The sequence below is a fragment of the Neoarius graeffei genome, chromosome 7 (assembly GCF_027579695.1).
Source record: "Neoarius graeffei isolate fNeoGra1 chromosome 7, fNeoGra1.pri, whole genome shotgun sequence".
NCBI classification, from domain to species: domain Eukaryota; kingdom Metazoa; phylum Chordata; class Actinopteri; order Siluriformes; family Ariidae; genus Neoarius; species Neoarius graeffei.
In genome coordinates, this window is record NC_083575.1 from 23,932,102 (window position 1) to 23,955,114 (window position 23,013).

Below are 23,013 nucleotides of genomic sequence, written 5' to 3' on the forward strand. Positions count from 1 at the left end.
TAGAACATGACTTGAAATTTCTTACTTATAAACCAACATATACATTAATTAACAGTTTAGCTACATGAATTAAATGAAGATTGAAAATACCGATAGGCATTTCAAGAACCATAGTAAAACCATTTAGAAAGTTTATAAAATCAAGCAAAAATATCAAAAGATGTTCATTTCTGACTTAGTTCCAGCCACCGCCAATTCCACGGATTCTTGATACCGTTTTCCTTGTCTACTTTTTTCACATTGTCATTATCACCATCCTCCCTCTGTACAAGGTCTCGTTGCGACACAGACATACCAGAAAAAATCTTTTATCATCATGTGTTTGAAAAGAGTAACCCAAAAATGGTAAGAAAGAAATGGCGCTGTGTCGTAAAATGGTCTACGATGTCTTGTGTGTATATATATAAAAAACTTGTACAATGTCGTAACATACAGAGACACCCGACATTAGATTTCCCCCCCATCCAGTAAACAATGTACTCATCGGTGATTATGGTCCCCAACCATTAGCAGAGTACCCCCACCCCCTACGTTTTTTTTTTGCAAAAACAGAGGATTTACAAAATTGATATTTTTCACAGCCCTGGGCCACTTATCACAGAAACATAACACTTGAAAGTGTCACTAATGCAACGCCATGCAACATCTCCGCGTTTACTTTCAAACTATTACAGTTTCAACTTCATGATCCTGCAAAATTGGAGTACAATTCCAATTATAGTTTCATTTTCCATAAGGGTTTTTGTTCCACGTTTTCGAAGTTCATTTTAATAATTAGTGATGCACAGTGTAACAATGTAGTTCATTAACATCATGAACATAGCTTCGACAGGTCAATATACACTACCGTTCAAAAGTTTGGGGTCACCCAGACAATTTTGTGTTTTCCATGAAAAGTCACACTTTTATTTACCACCATAAGTTGTAAAACGAATAGAAAATATAGTCAAGACATTTTTCTGGCCATTTTGAGCATTTAATCGACCCCACAAATGTGATGCTCCAGAAACTCAATCTGCTCAAAGGAAGGTCAGTTTTATAGCTTCTCTAAAGAGCTCAACTGTTTTCAGCTGTGCTAACATGATTGTACAAGGGTTTTCTAATCATCCATTAGCCTTCTGAGGCAATGAGCAAACACATTGTACCATTAGAACACTGGAGTGAGAGTTGCTGGAAATGGGCCTCTATACACCTATGGAGATATTGCACCAAAAACCACACATTTGCAGCTAGAATAGTCATTTAGCACATTAGCAATGTATAGAGTGGATTTCTGATTAGTTTAAAGTGATCTTCATTGAAAAGAACAGTGCTTTTCTTTCAAAAATAAGGACATTTCAAAGTGACCCCAAACTTTTGAACGGTAGTGTATCCACACACAACCCCAATTCCAAAAAAGTTGGGACACAGTGTAAAACAAATAAAAACAGAGCATGAAGATTTGCAAGATCATGGAAACCCTGTATTTCATTAAAAATAGTACAAAGACAACATGTCAAATGTTGAAACTGAAATTGGCAACAGGTCAGTAACATGATTGGGTATAAAAAGAGCGTCCCAGAGAGGCGGAGTCTCTCAGAAGTAAAGATGGGGAGGGGTTCACAGCTCTGTGAAAGACTGCATGGGCAAACAGTGCAACAATTTAAGAATAACATTCCTCAGTGTAAAATTGCAAAGAATTTGTGGATCACGTCATCTATGGTACATAATATTATTAAAAGATTCAGAGAATCTGGAGAAATCTCTGTATGCAAGAGACAAGGCTGAAAACTGACACTGGATGCCTGTGATCTTCAGGCCCTCAGGCGACACTGCATTAAAAGCTGACACGTGTCTGTAGTGGAAATCACTGTATGGGCTCAGGAACACTTCAGAAAACCATCGTCTGTGAAAACAGTTCATTACTGCATCCACAAATGCAAGTTAAAACCAGATACAAACAATATCCAGAAACACCACCACCTTCTCTGGGCCCGAGCTCTTTTACGATGGACTGAGGTGAAGTAGAAAATTGTCCCGAGGCCTGACGAATCAAAAGTTGAATTATTTTTAGCAATCATGGACACCACGTCCTCCAGGCTAAAGAGGAGAGGGACCATCCGGCTTGTTATCAGTGCACAGTTCAAAATCCAGCATCTGTGATGGTATGAGGGTGCACTACTGCACAGGACATGGGTAGCTTGTACATCTGGGAAGGCATCATTAATGCTGAATGATATATACACGTTTCAGAGCAATATGCTGCCATCCAGACTAAATATTTTTCAGGGAAGGCCTTCCTTCTTTCAGCAAGACAATGCCAAACCGCTTTCTGCACATATTAAAACTGCATGGCTCCATAGTTAAAAAAAAAAAAAAGAGTCCAGGTGCTAAACTGGCCTGCCTGCAGTCCAGACCTGTCTCCCATTTAAAACATTTGCTGCATTATGAAGTGCAAAATATGACAAAGGAGACCTCGAACTGTTGAGGAACTGAAATTGTCTATCAGGCAAGAATGGGACAACATTTCTCTTTCAAAACTGCAGCAACTGGTCTCCTCAGTTCCCAAACGTTTACAGAGTGGTGTTAAAAGTAGAGGTGACGCAACACAATGGTAAACATGCCCTGCTCCAACTTTTCTGAAACGTGTTGCTAACATCAAATTCAAAATGAGCATATATTTTTCAAAAAACAATAAAATTACTCAGTTTAAACATTTGATATGTTGCCTTTGTACTAATTTCAGTGAAATATAGGGTTTCCATGATTTGCAAATTATCACATTGTTTTTATTTCCAGTTTACAGTGTCCCAACTTTTTTTTGGAATTGGGGTCGTCGTACAGGAAAACATTTTAAAATAAGCATGCTCAAATTTTGATAATGGAGACTAACAGTTAAAATAGATTATTTATTTGTAAAATGAAGACCATCTATGAGAACAAAGACATAAACGCACAAAGTGACACCAGATAAGATGTGTTCAAGGAAAAAGAAAAAAAGTTATCACAGAAAAGTTTTTTTTTTAATTGTTTTAATGACATCTTTGTGAAATATTTAGAGACCAGTGAGTGAAGGAATGCTCGCCAAGATTTACTTGAAATGTCAAGTTTACATTTAATAATAATAATAATAATAATAATAATAATAAAGGCATCATAACCAAGAGAGAAAAATGTAGAACCACTATTAGCAGTTGGAACAGATGGAAAATTTTGACATACTAGATATTTTCATGAATGCTCGCGGTTGTGCTCTGTGATAAAGTGACCTGTTTTTATTTCAGACAAATAAAGTGCCTTAAATCCATAATGTAGGCATGAGTCTTTCTATCCAACGTGTGGTAATGATTAGATTCCACACACAATTACAAAGTACAAAGAGAGTGAGCTCATATAAAGCTGATCACAACTGTAAACATATCTCTGGTCATTGTGGCCAAGTACCATCGATACACATTCATATAGAAATCAAACGTAAGGCATGCATGTTGTGCGTAAATGTTAAGTTTAAAAAGAAAGAAAAAAAAGGCAAATTAGCCAGACCATATATGCTGAGCTTGACTTTAGAGACTGATCAAGGTTTACTCTGAAATTATCCAACAGAATTCAGTCCTAACTCCAAACGAATGTTCTCTTAGTGCAGATTATATCTTCCTGTAATCACTGTGCTTTGAAGCAGGACGAAAAAAAAAACCAAAACCCTCAAAACCCAGCCTGGAGATTGTAGAAGCTTCTGCAAACAAGACCTTTACCCCTCAACTGCTCAGCTCCAGGTTTATATAGCATTCGGTCTCGTTTGTTCATTCGTTACTTTGGATAAAAGCATCCACCAAATGAACAAAATGTGGAAAAGGTCCCCAAAGTTTAGTTATACAAGAACACAACTTAAGGTCTAACCCAGAGAAAGGACTTTGTACACGTCAAACTGAGTGCACAATTATTATTGGGAAACTCGAACACATCTGCTACATTCACATTACCAGGATGAAGTGACAATTCTGGTTTTTCCTGCCTTAATGCAACACAAATTATTTTATTTTATTTCCTTAGGACTGTGCGGACACAGAAATGTGATTACAAATTAGACTCGAGCCACTATCTTAGACTGGATACATCCAAATCAGATAAATGACCATGTGACATAAAAGCAAACTCCTCTTCCTCCTCCTAAACTTCATGCCAGCATGGCGTTGAGCCCACCAGTGTCGCCGAGTGCCGGGACGTCCTCCAGTCTCAAATTAATCTGCTGGAAGTCTTGACGAAGGACATCGTTAAAATAGGTGTGTGGTCAGCCGTGAGGGCGTCTCCATACCACTGCTGGTGGATCAAAGTTGCAAATGGCTCATGGGGTGGTTGTCTGTGCAGCGCAGGACATATCCAAGCCAATGAACACGGCGCTGTGGAGGATATTTGGTTGGTTAGTCCTCTGGCGGAGCTCCTCCTTGGAGACATGGTCGTACCAACACACCACCTCAATGGTCCTGAGGGTACAGGTCTTGAAGCCAAGAACACAGGTGACCAAGGTCTTGCTGAGAGGCAAGGTCTAGGCGCCGTAGAGCAGTCCAGACAAAACCGCAGCATTGTAGTCGGGAGATGTCACAGTCTCCAGAGGCTTCTCATGATGCCTGCCACCAGTCCACATCACCTATTGATCTTGGTGACGAGGTCGCCATTGTTGATCGCTTCCGATCCCAGGTAAACAAATGACGTGATCGGTGCCAATAACGATGGGTGGTGGGTCAAGACCATCACTTGTATGCATCAGCTTGGTCTGAGGGAAATGTATTCCCCCCCCACCAACACACTTTAATGTGTGCATCACTGTCGCCATCCATTATCGGCAGCGCAGCAAAACAGCAAATGGAGGACAAACAGTGGTGACTATATTTAGTGCAAGGCTGCAGAAATTGCGAAACCGGAAGGAATCTACAGAAATCGAGTAAGCAATGTGTGCATGCGGGCGCTTGAAGTGACAGGTGTGTTCTCAGACAGATTATGGTTGTGAACCTTTCAGGTAAGATGTCCATTTTGGGCACAAGAATCGCAATTGTACAAAAACGCTTGCTGTGATTACACGTAGAACAATGTATGAAGCAGCAGACTGTTTCGAGCCATGACTGGATTTTGTGAAGTGTAGCAGCGATCTGACCAACAGATTTGTCCTAGGAGTAGAATGTTCAGGAGCGAAAAAGCTTCGTGGTTTCGACGAATAGCCAAGATATGACTTATACACATTAAAATATTGAGCCTAGTTGGATTCCACCTTCTCACGCTCAACTTTAACAGCAACACCGATCGAATCAGTCAGCCAAAGCGTCAGCAGTGCAATGCAGAACCAGCCACCACCAGCCTCAAGGAAGCTTGGGTCCATGGATTCCAGCTGTTGACGCCAAACTCCCATCCTACCATCTACATGTCGCAGCAGAAATTGAGATTCATCAGTCCATGCGAGGTTTTCCAATCTTTCAAAGCATCAGGTTTTGGGGAGCTTGTGCCCAGTGTCCCGCACATTCTTGTTCTTGGCTGACAGGAGGACGTGATGTGGTCTTTTGCTGCTGGCGTCCATCCACCTCAAAGTTTAACAAGTTTTACACTCTGGAGATGCTTTTCTATTCACCACGGTAGAGTTACTGTCAGCTTAACCCTGTCTGGCCATTCTACTCTGATCTCTCATCAACAAAGCATTTCCGTCCATAGCACTGATGCTCGCTGGATTACGCCATCCTCTGTAAACTCGAGAGACCGTTTTGCGTGAAAATCCCAAGAGATCAATAGTCTCTGAAAAACATTTACTAGCCCACCTGGTACCAATGTCCATGAGGTCACAGAGATCACGTTTTCCTCATTCTGATGTTAGATGTGAACTTTAACTGAAGCTCTTGACCTGGATCTGCATGATTTTATCCACTTGGCTGATTGCAAGAATGATGGTTCATATTTGTACTCGGGGATTTTTCTCAGTCTCATCTCATTATCTCTAGCCGCTTTATCCTGTTCTACAGGGTCGCAGGCAAGCTGGAGCCTATCCCAGCTGACTATGGGCGAAAGGCGGGGTACACCCTGGACAAGTCGCCAGGTACTCGGGGATTTTTTTTTTTTTTTGAGGATAACCCCTTGAGATGTGGCATCTCATTTTCAAGGGGGTCCTAATTTTTAATTTTTTTTTTTAAATTAAAGGATTCTCTTGTTGAATTAGGGGACCTTTAACCCCAAGAGTACTCAAACATGTATGAAAGATTACATGTTGCGTCACCAATTTTACCCAACATACAAATGTCCGTTTATCAACCAGCAGGCTTTAAAAGAGATATACAGTGCATTCCACTGTTCAGGCGGAATATTGTCCTGTTAGTGTTTACAAGCAGCAGAGCTGAACATTAAATCTCATCAATATTTAAATCTGCACACATCCTGGGCTTCCGCTGTGGAGAAGTGAACTCTAGTGTTGGTCATGACAAGCTTACCTGCTAGTACGTTTTAACCTGATCACACTAAAATATTACACGACTTGTGATCACATTATCCGAAGGTAAAATTTTACTAACTATATTTACATTTCTTACAAGTACATACAGTTGAAAAACTTTTTTTTTTGGCACTGTGTTAATGCTATGGTTTTGAGACGACGTTACTTACAAAAATACCTTTCTTTTTTTCCCCCCCTTTTTAGTACTTATGAACTTCAAATTGTTTTTATGGAAAGATGTGTTACCAAATCATACACCTCCACAGAAGAGAGAAAAAAAAAACACAAAAAAAACACCCCCACACAAATGGTCCGAGTTAAAACGATGTACGTTAGAAGGAATCTTGTTAATGTGTAGCGTGTTAGTTACCCTGCTCTACACCGTATAAAGTAACACACAATCTTACTTTCTACATTACTGAAGGATCTACTTTAAATTCCTTCGATTTAACATCAAGTTCAAAAAATACGCTTGTAATCCAAATCAAGGGGTCTGAGTCGAGAGACTTAGAACAATTTCTTCCCCTTTGGTTGTGATAAAGCAAGACAAGCTGCTTCATCATCATCATAGGCCTGATTAAAACATATGTACCAGAGAGCACACATTCCCACAATTCCACCTTTACAATACATCCAGCCTTACTTCTACCTCCACGTGACATAAGACTCATCCACAGGAATCAGAGGCATGTAATGAAACCACAAATGTGTGAAAAAGCTGACCTCAGTTTAAACGCCACCTCGGCGCTGAGAGGGATTACACTGAGACGCAGCCTTTCACCGACTCTGGTTAGTGTTGACGATGATGCATGTCACCCGGACCTACAAGGCAAACAAGGTATAACGCGTACGAGGAGACTTTAGAGAAGTCTGCAGCTACCGAAGGGGATTTTATTCTTCTTAGTTCTCTGCTTGTTTGGTCGCAGATTGATGACCTCGCGGCCATTGAGATCGCTGGAGTTCTGGTTCGGCTGGTTGCCACTGCTAGTGTTGAATACGCCTACAAAGTGAAGCAAACAGAACAGTGTGACTGACTGTGACAAAACCTCATCATGTACACTACCGTTCAAAAGTTTGGGGTCACTTTGAAATGTCCTTATTTTTGAAAGAAAAGCACTGTTCTTTTCAATGAAGATCACTTTAAACTAATCAGAAATAGATGACGTGACCATAGATGACGTGATCCCCAAATTCTTTGCAATTTTACACTGAGGAATGTTATTCTTAAATTGTTGCACTGTTTGCCCATGCAGTCTTTCACAGAGCTGTGAACCCCTCCCCATCTTTACTTCTGAGAGACTCCGCCTCTCTGGGACGCTCTTTTTATACCCAATCATCTTACTGACCTGTTGCCAATTTCAGTTTCAACATTTGACATGTTGTCTTTGTACTATTTTTAATGAAATACAGGGTTTCCATGATTTTGCAAATCTTCATGCTCTGTTTTTATTTGTTTTACACAGTGTCCCAACTTTTTTGGAATTGGGGCTGTGTGTGGATACACTACCGTTCAAAAGTTTGGGGTCACTTTGAAATGTCCTTATTTTTGAAAGAAAAGCACTGTTCTTTTCAATGAAGATCACGTTAAACTAATCAGAAATCCACTCTATACATTGCTAATGTGCTAAATGACTATTCTAGCTGCAAATGTCTGGTTTTTGGTGCAATATCTCCATAGGTGTATAGAGGCCCATTTCCAGCAACTCTCACTCCAGTGTTCTAATGGTACAATGTGTTTGCTCATTGCCTCAGAAGGCTAATGGATGATTAGAAAACCCTTGTACAATCATGTTAGCACAGCTGAAAACAGTTGAGCTCTTTAGAGAAGCTATAAAACTGACCTTCCTTTGAGCAGATTGAGTTTCTGGAGCATCACATTTGTGGGGTCGATTAAATGCTCAAAATGGCCAGAAAAATGTCTTGACTAGATTTTCTATTCGTTTTACAACTTATGGTGGTAAATAAAAGTGTGACTTTTCATGGAAAACACAAAATTGTCTGGGTGACCCCAAACTTTTGAACGGTAGTGTACATGTGCAGCAGTATAGCCTCGGCACGTCTCCTGAAGGATCGAGATCATTTTCTGAAACAAAACGTAGTGTCAGTTGTCTACAAACTACAGTGTGTGGATGTGTGCTGCTGCATAGAGCTCAACAGGAATGACTGAAGTGCCTTCGAACGAGGCACCTAACCCCCGGCTGCTCCGGGTATGATGTACATCACTCTGGATAAGAGTGTCTGCTAAATGCCATTAATGTAATGTAATGCAATGTAATGCATCAGCATGGCCTGAAGTGGTTTATCCTTCTAATACCACATCAAGTTTCCAGCAAATACCATTTTCGGAAAGTGTAAAGCCCTTTAACGACTTTCCCACAGCAGGAAACTTGCTGACCGTTACAAAGTAACGACACCCGAGACTCCTTCCATAAAACAGAAAGCTTCAACAACAATGGCATGTTTGTTATTTGGTTTTGAGTCTGTGGTGCATCTGCCATGCAAGTCCCTGTGTATGAGCTGTTACTATACATTAGAACAAGTGCGTTAGCATAATCCTGTCATTTGCTATAAACTTAAAAATGCTGATAAACTGTCCAACTTGTAACGTGAAAATGCAAATGAGGATAAAGAAAATTATATTTCTCACCGATTTTATTGCTTGATGTGTGAACGATTTCAGGATCTTCAGCCGTCTGCTGCTTCAGTCGCTGCAGGTATTTTTCTGCTAGATATTTAAAAACTACAAGACAGAAGAGAAATAACAAACACAGTAAAACACTACTGAGAACAGAATTACTCCTCGGCGTTAACTCTCAGGATCGATCGACCAAACAGCGGTACATGAACTTGGCATAAGAGCTGGACGATAATTCTCATTTTCATTAAGATCAACGTGTCACTTGGTTAATTAACGTCGTTTCTAAAGGCTACACGGACGATAGTTTTGTTGCAGAAACACCACATATACACAGTCTTACTGCTACTGCTTACTAAAACACCCGCTGCTATTTAATACATACGCACTTTTTAAATTTGATCATTTCGGAACGGGGATAATAAAGCGAGTCTGACGCATCTGTAGAACAGATTATCCGAAACGCGTCGCTTCATACAGCGTCCTGAAACACAGGTGACTACGAAATTGAGAAAAAGTTAGCTTTTGTGTCTAACATTATGTGGCTAGGCTTGACCTCCCTTCAGCACAAGCATTACAGTAATTTATTTTTTTCACGGTCCGGTTTCCATCAAATCCTGCGCTCTGATTGGCTGGCGAGTGGGTCCGTATCCTACGATACGAACCCTGGTTATGGACCTCTGGCGACTCACTTGTTCACAACAACAAACATAGTAGCATTTTTGTCAACATTTATCTTTTTTTTAAATAAGATTTATTTATAAAATTATCAAAAATCTTATAAATTTTTGCCAGCATTTCTCAGGAGAATAGCATTAATTTTACAGCATGGATAGCGATAATGACAGTGTTCACAGTGAAAGTGAGTTTTACTACCCTGAGGAAGAAGAAATAAAAGAAAAACATTTCAGGAGAAAGCTAAAAACCTCTAACTGTTGCTAACGCCGAGCAAAAACATGGCTGAATCCTGAATGACTCAATTTTGTATAAATAGGGGACTACATAGGCGGCAAATGTAGTTTTTTTTCCTGCCATGGAAGTGCACTTGTATACCGAGGAGGAAGCAATTTACATTACAGCCGTGAATGAGGATTCAAAATGGCAGCTCTCCTCAGCTCGGTTTTCCCTTTTGGGCGCTCTCGTTTTCTGTTAGAATTTGGTAAAGAAAAAATAAATATATTATTTACCAGCTTAAGGTTGGTCCGTATGGTGAAATACCGTGACCTCGGCCTTGAATACTGACCTCGGCCCAGAGGGCCTCGCTCAGTACTTTCAAGACCTCGGTCACGGTATTTCACCATACGGACCTCCCAGCTGGTAAATAACATATATATTGTTTTTAATTAGCTAGTTATTAAAATAAATGCTACATCAACTGGCATTTTCTTTGTTCTTCATAGTTACTATTACATAATCTCTAAAAAGGCATTTTTCTACAATATGTAGCACAATAATTATTTCATACAGTCCGGTTTGGTTGAGAATTAAGCCCGCTTTTATTCACAAAAACAGTTGCAGTCAGAAGTTTACATACACAGACATCATCATGGCAATATCGGGCTTTCACTGATTTTTTTTTTTTTTTTTGGAACCGTTCCTTTTCTGTGGCAGAATGATTGCACAACATGCATCTTTAATGGAAAAAAAATAGAAAAAAAACCCCACTGAATGTGTTTTCTGAAATTAACACAGGGTCAAAATTATACATACAGCACACCTAATATGTCCCTTAGCAAGTTTAACTTTCACCAGACGCTTCTGGTAGCCATCAACAAGCTTCTGGCAGAATTCTGGTTGGATATTTGTCCATTCTTCTTGCCAGAAGTCAATGAAGTGTGTGTGATTCCTGGCACAGACCCAACTTTTAAGGACAGCCCAAATATTTTCAATAGGTGTGAAGTCTAGACTTGTTTTAAGCTGAATGTAAGTCTGCTTTATCGATTCCACACATTTCAGCTTTGATGTGCATTTGTGGTCATTGTCCTGTTGGAACACCCAATTAACGTCCAAGTTTCTGATGGTTTGAGGCTATGCTGAAGAATTCTAAGGTTGTTGTCCTCCATCATTCCATCCACTTTGTGCAGTGTACCAGTCCCACTGGCAGGAAAACAGTCCCATGATGCTACCACCACCATGCCTAACAGTTGGTACAGTGTTCCTCTGTACCTCTGAACATTGTAGCCAAACAATTCAATTTGTGACCATATTACATCTGACCATAAAACTTTCCTCCGGAGAGCTCTCTCTTTGTCCATGTGGTCAGCGGCAAACTTAAGTCAAGCTTGAAGGTGTCAATTTTAGAACAAGGGACGACAGCCTTTCAGTCCATGGCGATGTAAAAAAACGCTTGACTGTAGATAGTGTTCCAGCAGCTTGCAGTTCATGACCATCTAATGTCCTCTCAGCTGAGGGTGACAGTTTGGGTCGTCTTCTAGCAAAGTGGCTTGGCACAGTGACTACACGTCCCAATAACTTGTAAATATGTACAGTTGTTTGAACTGGATCTTGGAATCTACAGTTTGTTTTTTAGAAATGGCTCCAAGAAACATTCCAGATTTGTGTAAATCTATGATCCTCTTCCTCAGATCTGCACCGAGCTCCTTGGACTTTCCTAATGTACTGTGTGTTGGTTAATCCAAGGAGTGCTGTCCAACAAACATGTTTTATGTTGGTGCAGAGAAGCTACCAGCTGTAGCCAATCATGATCACTAACAGGAAGTTAAGAGCCCTTGGCCAGAGTCAAGACACTTTGGAGCTTTCAGCACCACTCAATTAATAATCTAAGTGGATGTACAATTTTGACACTCAGTGCGTTTGCATACACATAGAGAAAATCGAATTTCTGCCGTAGCTCGACTGAAATCGAAGTTCTAAATGCCATGGAAACACCTTAGCTCGGCTGAAATCGAACCGAACTGGATTTCTCGTAATCGAGCTACGTGACCTAGATTATGCGATTGTAGCCGAGCTACTTAGTGCATGTAAACCCTATCGAGCTACGTAGTTGAGCTACTTACTTCAGCACTGCCCCTTCCGGAAGTGACGAGTGACGAGACCACAAGCGGGAAACACAACAGCCTCGGTCGGCATGACAACAGTAGTAGTAGCGAGCAGCAGAAGAGGTCAGGAGGAACAAGGAGAACGAACGAACACGGAACTGATAACTTTGTTTATACTCTTGAACAGCTCTTCTTCATGACGACAACCAGAAGTGTACCAACACGATGGGGTGTGTAGCGCCACCTGTGGCTCGGGTGCACAATGTACCTCACACAATAGCTCGATTTCCTTGTGTGCATGTAGGATTGGATTTCTCTGGCACCCCTGCTGGGACCCTTCGCTCGATTACCGACAGTAGCTCGATTTGGATGTGCATGTAAATGCACTGACAGTGTTGATTTCAGAAAACCCAAAATAGATTAAAACTTGTGCAGAAATTTTATTTTTCTATTAAATATGTATGTTGTACAGTCATTCTACCACAGAAAAAGAACAATTCAAAGGAATAATTGATAGCCCAATATTGCAATCACATTCATGCCTGCGTATGTAAACTTCAGACTGCAAGCAACTATAATAAACCCATGACGCTTAAAGTAACTGCCGTTGGTGTGTCATTTTATTTGCTCGTTCCTGTAATATATTCGGTCATGTTACTGTTCCAGCATTACAAACCTTCATTGACATTGAGATCCTCTTTCACCGAGGCCCGATAAAATCTCAGCTTCAGCTTCTTAGCAAGACCCTCTGCTTCCTCACTGCAACGGCAAGAGTGTTCGATATTGACGTGACGTTAACGAGAAATAATTACAATATACTACCGTTCTACTCTAAAGGGCCACTCTTACTTTTTTATCACGGTGTCATCCAGGAGGTCGATTTTGTTCTGCACCAGAACAGTGGGAATGTCTCCAACCTCCATCTCCACTTTCTCCCTCCAGCTGCTGATGGCGTCGAACGACTCTCTGTCTGTGGTCGAGAAGACGAGTACACAGGCCTGGGCACCTACGAATTTAATAATTACTATTTAACGATGACTTGTCGAGGAGGTATAAAGCAATCATTGTTCTTGATTAATTATTCATAGATGATTATTTTACATAATACGGGCTTTCATATCTCCAATCATAGCTGCATTTTAAACGCACTTTGAAATGTGGCCTTCCTAGTTAACCTCACCTCGGTAATAAGCCTTAGTGATTGCATCAAACTCCTCCTGACCTGCCGTGTCCCACAACATCAACCGCACGTCCTCATCGTTTACTCTGAAACACACGTGAACCAAAGATTTCACAGATGAGCAAGCGTCCATGAAACACAAATTCATAACTCAAGGTTAAAAAGCAAGTAACTGACAAGTTGCACTGTGCAGTCGCGGAGCTGAATCAAGGGATTTGTACTACAGACCACGAAACAGGACTTAACCTTACACACCCTTACACTCACTATATTTACCTCCACCAAGGAGGTTGTGTTTTCAGTGCGGTTTGTTTGTCTGACTCCTAGCAAGATTACGCAAAACCTACCACAGCCTAATCTAGGAATTTGAAAATAGGGGACAGATCCCTCACTAGTTGTAGAAACAGGGGACAGAAAATATTAACATGGGTAAACATATCCCTCATTTGTTCCAGTTAGTGGGGACAGAAAAATAAGTAATACATTGGTAGATATTTTCAAGAGTACATCTATAAACAGAACAGTTTTATTAATAAAACTAAATACATGTAACAAACATTCATATCAGATGTTAATCTATATAATATAATAATTATGGCACTATACATACCCTTTAATACAGTGATATGAAAACCATATCAGCAAACACTTATCCACAGTTTATAGTATTGCACAAACATTATGATCAGATCTGAACTTTAAAAATGTAAAAATTTTAGATCAAAAACTATATGAAGAATTATTTACTGCAAAACCTTACAAATATGACTAGTTTTCTGTTATATGACTAGGTTACTGTTTTACTATAAATCATGTGACTAGCCTATTTTTACCAATTTGACCACCAGTAGTATAATGTTGCATTTCAAATATGACTAGGTTAATATTGCATATCAAATATGACTAGGTTAATATTACATCATTTGATATAGTTAAGTCTAAAATCCATGTCACTATCAATTAATAATAAGATGAAAAATCTGACTTTCTGAATAAAATAAAATCACTATCAAATATTTAAAAATGCTATCATATTTGTTTTGTTCAGACCACCTTTCATGAAAGTGAAAAACATTAAACAATCTACCCATGTTTAAACTAGATTTTGACATAAATAACTGGAGATAATCTCAAAATTCAGACTTCCTAAAAAGTATATAATCTCTATCATTTACAATCTTACAGTACCTACAATTACACAAGAACAGATTAAATATATTTCATCATATTTTTAAATAAAACTTACATAATACCAAACATTATCAAACTAATTGTATATCGGCATTAGGAAAATATCAAATTCAAACTTCAAAAACCATTATCAATCAGAATCAAATGACTTAGTATGTCTTCACACTGTCATAAGATCATATTTGTACACAAACTTCTGTGTCTTCGTTTTGTTTCCTTTTTTCGTCCAAAGGTCTTTCAACGTGACCACGCGTATTGACATTGTTATGTTTGGATGAGACAGAACGGTATGCCATGTGCTTTTGGGTATTTTTAAAACACTTCACACGATTGGTTGAGATACACTGTCTTCCGGTTCAGTGACCAATGATAATAATAGTTCACAAAACTCTTTTACCCGCTAAATAAACCATTCGGAATACTTCGGTCCTTTCCGATATTTTCCGATTGGTGTGTAAACAACGCTATATTTACCGCAGTGCTTGCTAGCTGGTGCTGACAAATTGATACGCACAAGATTCAGTAAAACGCGACTACACGCTCTCTACTTATGAATGCGCGACAAAATGAATAGATACGCGATATCACTCTCGTGCCCAAAAAGTGGATGTGTGACAGACAGATAAAAAACGCGTATTATCGCGTATTACGCGCCCTAGATTAGGCTCTGCCTACTGACCCGATTTCCATGAAACTTGGTGGAAGGCTGTAGCATGGGCCAAGAAAGAATATATTAAATTTTGGAGCAGATCCAAGTCATGAGGCAGGTTTAGTTTCACTTTTGCTAAGGCATTTAGCCTGCACTCAACAATGCCATACATCTTAAAATCCAGTAGATGGCAGTAAAGTTCAAAACATAACCAGTGTAGGAAAAAAAAATGCAATGACTCCATCTCACAATCCACATTCAGGGGTACCACTAATCCTCACGCTGGCACATGGTTTTGGATATGAGCGATTGCGTGCTCTGATTGGCTACTCTACTACTAGGATATCAGCTTATACACAGTGGTGCTTGAAAGTTTGTGAACCCTTTAGACTTTTCTATATTTCTGCATAAATATGACCTAAAACATCGTCAGATTTTCACACAAGTCCTAAAAGTAGATTTTTGTAGTATTTTTGTCTCATTTGTTTAACTGGGTTCTCTTTATCTACTTTTAGGACTTGTGTAAAAATCTGATGATGTTTTAGGTCATATTTATGCAGAAATATAGAAAATTCTAAATGGCTCACAAACTTTCAAGCACCACTGTACCGTGGAGAGAGAAAAACAAAATGGCGGCACGTGTTGCTGAAGCAACCAAGGATGAAATAAAGACTACTCGAAAACAGACCCCCCCCAAAAAAAAAGGAATAAAAGTATTTAATAGTAAGAACGTCTCTTTTTCGCCCCCCAAGAATTATTATTATAGCACTTTTCATAAATTTCTACTGTCATTTCACCGGTTTCTTTACATTCTAAGCGGAAATGATTTTGTCAGATAGCTTTGTATAAAGTTTTTATGTATCGAATTTACAAAAAAAAAAAAATTCTGTTTATCAAAATCCAGTGAATGTTGATAGAATAAAACAGTTATTCCACTCAATCTCGTTGTACACTGCTTATAGTCAACTCGGCGCTACCGTATGAGCCTCGTCGGTTATCAGCTCATGTCCGACTGCCCTTGGCAGAGGCCAGCGCTCTGTGAGTGCCCTTCTTGTTTCATTTATTTTACAGTCCCACGTTCTTGCTCATGTTATCCATTCCTACAACTGTGACATTGATTTCCTTGGCACTAATCAGACGAACCACCCTATGAGTGCGCCACAGATTTCTCCCAGCTGGTGAGAAGAGACGTTTCATTGGTTTAACCTACATGAGTATCCTGAGAAGAGGATTAATATTAAATGAACATAACTTTAACGAAGCATAAAGTTAAACTAATAAGGGATGAATAAAATCATACCTGAACCTCAAAAAACTCTCGTAATATACTTTTCTGATATGACATTGCAGGAATCAGCAGTAAGTTTGAATGATTACAAACACTGGATTGCAAGGGCGTAAAAACGGTGTTGATATTGGTGGGGACATAATTTGGCCAAGCGCCCCAGTGCGCCATGGTTGTCGCACGAAATGTGTCCTACACTGTACAAATGATTGGTTGTCCATTCCTTTGTGTTATTTTGATTTTTTAGCACCAGGTACACTTAGACTTAGGCTAACATCTGCATGTATACGGGCAATACATTATCACACAGAGAAAGTGGACATTGAAGTTGCTGTGAATTTCGCTGTAGTGGATGACCTACCCAAAATACAACAACGCAATCAATCAAAATTGTGTGCTGCTGCTTCATTTTCACACAACTTTTACTATTTTCACACATTTGAAACATCATGTGCTTCCTTTTGAGTTACTGCAATTTCAGAATCTGGAAGTAATGTAGGTATGGGTGGTAGAAGTGTGAAGAGTTTTGGTAGTTGTAGTGCATTTTGCAAAAATGTTTATTCATTAAGTTGAAAGGGTTAAGTGACAATTGTTTCACATTTTTACATTTTCACATTTTATTGCAGAGGTTACATACATACTAGGGCTGTAACAATATGTGTATCGAAATCGAAATCGCGATACGCAGAGCCACGATCCGTATCGCGATACAAGAAGGCAGAATCGCGGTACACCCTTTCAAACTTCTCCTCAGCCCAAAAACAGAGGCGCTTCCAAACTTCAATTTATGAATACTTTACTTTTTATTTAAATTACATTTTAAACTTACTTAAATTACTTTTATTTTTTTATATCTATTAGTAAGTCGTTTTTTCGCCGACCTGCGACAATCTTCTGCGAGTCACGCAACGTCCACACTCGCCACTGGCAGAGCATTCATTTCTTTTAAGCGGTCGCCATTCTGGTTGCGACGCGGGGAGCGAATCTGTAAACAAGCAGCTCATTGGCTGGCTAGGTGTGCCACAAGCCAATCACAATCACTTGACCGGAAAGGCATGCAGTGTTGCCAGATTGGGCAGGTTTAGGTGCTTTTTGGCTGGTTTTGAACATATTTTAGGGTGGAAAACGTTAGCAATATCTGGCAACACTGAAGGCATGTCTGCTTGGGCGGAAGCCTTCTGCGGCAGTTACATTTTGACACGCGAGCAATGTTTCACCATAAAAATTCCGTAATTTCCATCCATTTTCCGCGATCACAGAAAATCATTGGCCCTATGAGAGTGAGACAGTGAGAGAGCCACCCCCCCAAAAAAAAATCTTAACGGATTTACACGATTTGGAAAAATGACTTTTTCAGAACCGGAAAAACAGAGCTTCCGGCTCAACAGTATTATTTTGAGAAATAAAACAATCTTTGGATATACATTTGTTCATTTTTGCATACGTATTACTCATTCTCTGCAGTGGTCTGAATTATTTGTTATTAAATAGTTAATGTAAGTAAGTAAATGTTAATAAGTCAAATTTACTACTTTAAAAAAACATTTTTAAAAAAATCGTGGGCGTATCGAATCGTGGGTCAAAAATCGCGATACGAATCGAATCGTGAGTTGGGTGTATCGTTACAGCCCTAATACATACGCATATACACATGCATATATACATATGCATATACATACAAACAACGAGCAAGAAAAAAGTAAATATAAGTAAACATTTAGCATTACCTACAAGCATTTATTAGTGTGTGTGTGTGTGTGTGTGTGTGTGTGTGTGTGTGTGTGTGTGTGTGTGTGTGAGAGAGAGAGAGAGAGATGGTGTATACAACTGCTAGATGTTAAGGTGTTTTAAGGTGTTTTTGCCTTCTGAGGCAGAAGCTAAACAATTGGAGTCAAGCGCTTGGCAGAAGAAAACGTCACTGTCTGAAGAGGTTCTCTAACAAGGCTATTTTGTTTTGAATAGCTTACCGTTGACTGGGTAAAATAATGTCTTATGTCCTCCTTATGTTTTCTTTTATTGCCCGACATCACTGCCTGTGTGCTGTTTTGCTGTAGCAGCGAGCTGGATGCTGATTTTACCGCTTGCTACTGCTTACAGCCAATGACAACATAAAACCATAGCAACGTCAAGGCAACGGGAGGTGGGCCAATCAAAGCTTCATAAAGCTTTTTTACCTGCTGTCCCCACCAATAGTCAGCCGTCTTTGAGAGGTCTGTTCACAACTGAAAATCAGCTGGAAGCGATACTGCGTTTGGTGTTTTTATTCAGCGTTTCCCGCATCGCGGCTTCTCCATTCAAAAATGGTATGGACATTTTAAACTCAGCTGAATATTGGTATGGATGCGTCCATACCGTCCATATGCATTTTTACACCCATGCTGGATTGGTTGTTAATGTTGTACTCAGTCTTTAAATCTTGAACTTGTAAAATGTTAAAATCACTTTACACAACCCTTCCCCAAACTAATCCCCTTCTGTGTTCAATAATTCATTTGTGCTTTTGTATCAGCGTGACTCTGACAGGATATCTCCAGCTGAGCAAGTTTCCATTGTTCATTATTGCACATGTGTTTACACACAGCGACTAGCAAGGACGAATCAGGATTTTTGAGTTTTAGTCACAATAGCCTCCGATTAATTGAAGGTGAAGCCAAGAAAATCAGGATGCTCACATTCACGGTACTTTATATCTATAAAACCTTTGGCAGCTTAAAAGGACTAATTGCAGAAAGAACGTTCTGTCTCAGAAAGCACTGATCCTGTGCCATTAATCATGTGAACGGGGAAAAAACAATTACTGAAAGCCTTTCTGGAGTACATGATAAGTTCAGATAAATAGCAGAGAAGGCTGGAAACCCAGACATCCACAGATGACTAAAGGGGTGTTCACACGGCAACTTTTACTCCGGTGTAGCACCGGGGCTGCCCCGGTAGAGCGTTCACACGGTACAAAGTTATACTGGTGTAGCCCCTGAAAGCTGCTTAAACCGGTGCAAATCTAACCCTGCTCAGGAGGGGGTTTAAGAAATTTACTCCGGAGTAAATGCTAGTTTGCGGGGCAGCACCGATATAAAACGGGACGTCTGAACGCTACAGGGGTAGACTCGCTACGCGTGAGGAGAGTTGATTACATACAGGCATTGCATAATTTGCATCCTGGTATTTTGCGCTTCCAAAATGGCGAATATCAACAACAACAGAACTGCGTGTCTTCCAGTGTTGCCAGATTGGGCGGTTTTAAGTGCATTTTGGCAGATTTGAACATATTTTGGGCTGGAAAACGTCAGCAGTATCTGGCTACACTGGTGTCTTCATCCACGTTGTTTTCCCGGCGCTTGGTGATGCCATGACAACCAGGAAAAGGAAGTACATTTTCACGCATGCGCATATTTCATTTCCGCATTATTACTATCGTATAGCACGGTCGCAAAAACTGCCGTATGAACGCAAGTGGGGCTGCACCGGTGCTAACACGCTTCTCTCTAGTAAGCAGGTTTGTGACGTGTGAACGCTGCGCAAAATTTACACCGGTGCAAGATATATCGCAACAAAATACATCGGTGCAGCATCGATGCAAATATGTGCCGTGTGAACACCCCTTAAGACAGTGGAAAGCAGAGCTTATTTCTCCCCCCCCCAAAAAAAAACAACCCACCCCCAAACCCTCATAAACCAGTTTCAGAGCAGTATAGCATGGACGCAGCACTTACACTATTTGCCTTTCCAGGAAATCGACGCCGATGGTCTTCTTGTAGTCTTTGGTGAAGATTCCCTTGCAGTATCTCTGGATCATACTTGACTTTCCGACAGCACCGTTGCCCACAACCACCACCTTGATGGCCACCTCCATATCCTCTTCCAACATGGCTGCAAGCTTGGTTGGAAAACTCGTGGGCTTGTGCTCAGTCGGCGTAGGATCGTCACACGCTTGAAGTCTTCCCTGTTTGGAACAAATTTACAAAAAGGCTTTTTAAAAAGTATTCATCAGATAGTCATAGGCTTTATACTTTATGGCAGGAGGACCAACATGAGCTGGAAAAATTGCATGCTGATGTCACGAGTCCTTGAATAACTAGGGCTAACCATTCTGCCCATTTGTTTCCTACTGAAGGACTGAGCTGTCTGCTCTAGGGTGTGGTCCACATGGCGTACTTTCCACAGAGTCCACAGTGTTTTGATGCTGGACACGAGGAGAAAACATGTACGGAATAGATACAAAAAGCACTCCTGAAAGTTTTTTTCTCGTACATGTATAGCCTACCTAAATATTATGGCCACATGACCCAAGTAGTGCTTATAATAAAGGTTCAAACCTTTCACATTTTTCAAGTGTAGGTCATAAAAAAAGAATTTTCCCCGACACCCAATGATTTTTGTTTAGTGGAACGAAAGCTACCGAACATGAATCAAAGAGTTCCAATTTTATTAGGTTTTTTTTTTAAATAGAACAATTAATGAATTTAAGGCCAGGTGGCCCTAAATTCTCCGCTATTTTTTCTTGCTTCACCATGACCTAATTCAAGATACTACGTCATGCATGATGTGGTGGGCTTTCCCTGGTCACGCAAGGTATTGTGGGATACAATGAAACAGGAGAGAAAAATGGCGGACGTGAGTGTGCGAATGAAACGTGAAAGACTGACTACAGTAAAGGAAAGTGAGATGAAAAGACGTTACGTTGTGAAGGAAAGGAAACGCAGGACCAAACTAATAAATATTGGCGGTCAGCGAGCACATCGGTGTGATCAGCTGTTTGTTCAGCAACAGAATGATGCAACTGTCAGTGCACAGTCAAGGTAAACCTGTAGACGGCAGTAATGCAACACTGGATGCCAGCTGCCATAAAACCCAAAAGGCGGCGGCAAACCTGCACAAAGTGAGCGATTTCATGCACATTATTTGCTCGGGAATCCCCTCAAATGAAATAACTTCCCAGCCACAGAATGGCCTGTTTTTTTGTTAAGATATTACAGAAATAAACATACATCACAATGACCAAATTTCAGAGGGAACTAAATTTGACCGATTTTATAAAATCGAAAGGCCGTCTAGCTTTAAAATGAGGTACACTGAACGTATGGAATTTTTATGTGACGGTCATGAAGACGCCCACTTCTGTGAATTGTACAGAATTTCTATAGATGCCCTCCAGCTGCGTTACACCATTCCCAACTTATTCCACCAAGTTTTTGTTTGTTTGTCCCCCACCCAAACAAAGGTTGGCAGGGGATACAGAAACCGGTTCTGTCCGTCTGCGTTTTCATTTCTGGGCCATATCTTTAAAACTATTTCAGATATCTTCATGAAACTTTGTATACATATCAAGCAACATGTGAACTGGTGCCTTATGCTATTCTGGATTTTTGAAAAAAAAAGTATTTTTCAAATTTTTACATAAAAAATCGATTTTGGCTTAGTTTCTAAGACTACGTTCAGACCAGGGCTTTGAACCGGTTCAAGGAACGAAAACCGGGAACTTTTTCTATTTCACATGGAACAGAAACGAAACCAGAAACTTGATTATTTTTTATGTTCCGGAACAGAAACGCTTATTAAAAATAATGGTAACCGGTTAATACCGGTTTTTATTTCGTTCCTCAAAGTTTCCGTAGCCTACAAATAAAAAAGTCATTCTTCTCCTGCGCAAGTTTCTATGACCCGCTGGGGTTCACTTCCTGTGTGACGTTCGCTGACTGAATGGAGAGAGCGGGAGGGTGGACTACTATCACGTCTCCACATCTTAAATAAGAGGTAAATATTGCAGTCTATCGTTATTCAAAAACGTCAATTTCAAACACAATATCAATATATTTGTCCACGTTAATGAGAGGCTCGCGAACATTAAATGATGTTAACCTCTGTTAGCCTATCAATGCATAGGGCCTGACTAGCCTTTGGTAACACACTAAAATTATCTTTCATTTTTGGCACTTTTTCTGTTTGTGTAGATGGGAAGACATACTGAGAATCCAAATCACCAACATTTGAAATAATAATTGTTTTGAATTATTTCTTGTCTTATTTAATGAAGGTTGTAATAGAATTAGCCTACATTTGGCTTAAGCTGGATGAGACAGAGACATAATTTTATAGCCATTTGTTAAACAGCTGACAGGGAACGTAATTAACCGTTCCGGGAACGAAATTTTTTTGTTCTAACCGGTTCGGGAACGTCTATTTAATGGTGGAACCCAAAACCGGAAACATTAAAATTCCGTTTCTGTTCAGAACGAACCAATAGGAAAAAAATTCTGGTTCAAAGCCCTGGTTCAGACTGCACCCTGAAACGACCCATATCCGATTCTTTTGCCCATATGCGACCTGTATCCGATTTTTTATTGACAATCTGAACGACACAGATCCGATTTTTTTCACATGCGACCCAGGCCGCTTGGATATGTGGTCCTAATTCTGATGCATATCCGTTATTTTCACATGCGACTGCAGTCTGACCGGACAGATCGCATTCATGCGACCTACACGTCATCAACAAGAGACAAACGTCACTATTCTGCGTTGGCTAATCCCGCCTCTTTGGTGGAAAACAACAACAATGGCGGACGACAACTCGGCAAACTTGAAGAGTGCGCTTTTTTTTGTTTATGTATTACGTAGATGTGGTTATTACG

The 23,013-nt window shown here is 40.0% G+C and overlaps 1 protein-coding gene across 4 annotated transcripts in view; it reads right to left on the reverse strand.

Annotated features, from left to right (window-relative positions):
• Window positions 1–3,003: 3,003 nt before the first annotated feature.
• Window positions 3,004–23,013, reverse strand: part of rab23 (RAB23, member RAS oncogene family) — a 65,212-nt gene continuing 45,202 nt past the window's right edge. For all 4 annotated transcript variants that reach the window (XM_060925419.1, XM_060925418.1, XM_060925420.1 and 1 more), the window contains 6 exons: window positions 20,095–20,324; window positions 13,260–13,345; window positions 12,929–13,085; window positions 12,756–12,838; window positions 9,093–9,185; window positions 3,004–7,445 (listed from right to left, as the gene is read on the reverse strand). In XM_060925419.1, the coding sequence (XP_060781402.1) occupies window positions 7,306–7,445; window positions 9,093–9,185; window positions 12,756–12,838; window positions 12,929–13,085; window positions 13,260–13,345; window positions 20,095–20,324 (789 nt within the window). In that variant the 3' untranslated portion in view covers window positions 3,004–7,305. The remainder of the gene's footprint in view (window positions 7,446–9,092; window positions 9,186–12,755; window positions 12,839–12,928; window positions 13,086–13,259; window positions 13,346–20,094; window positions 20,325–23,013) is intronic.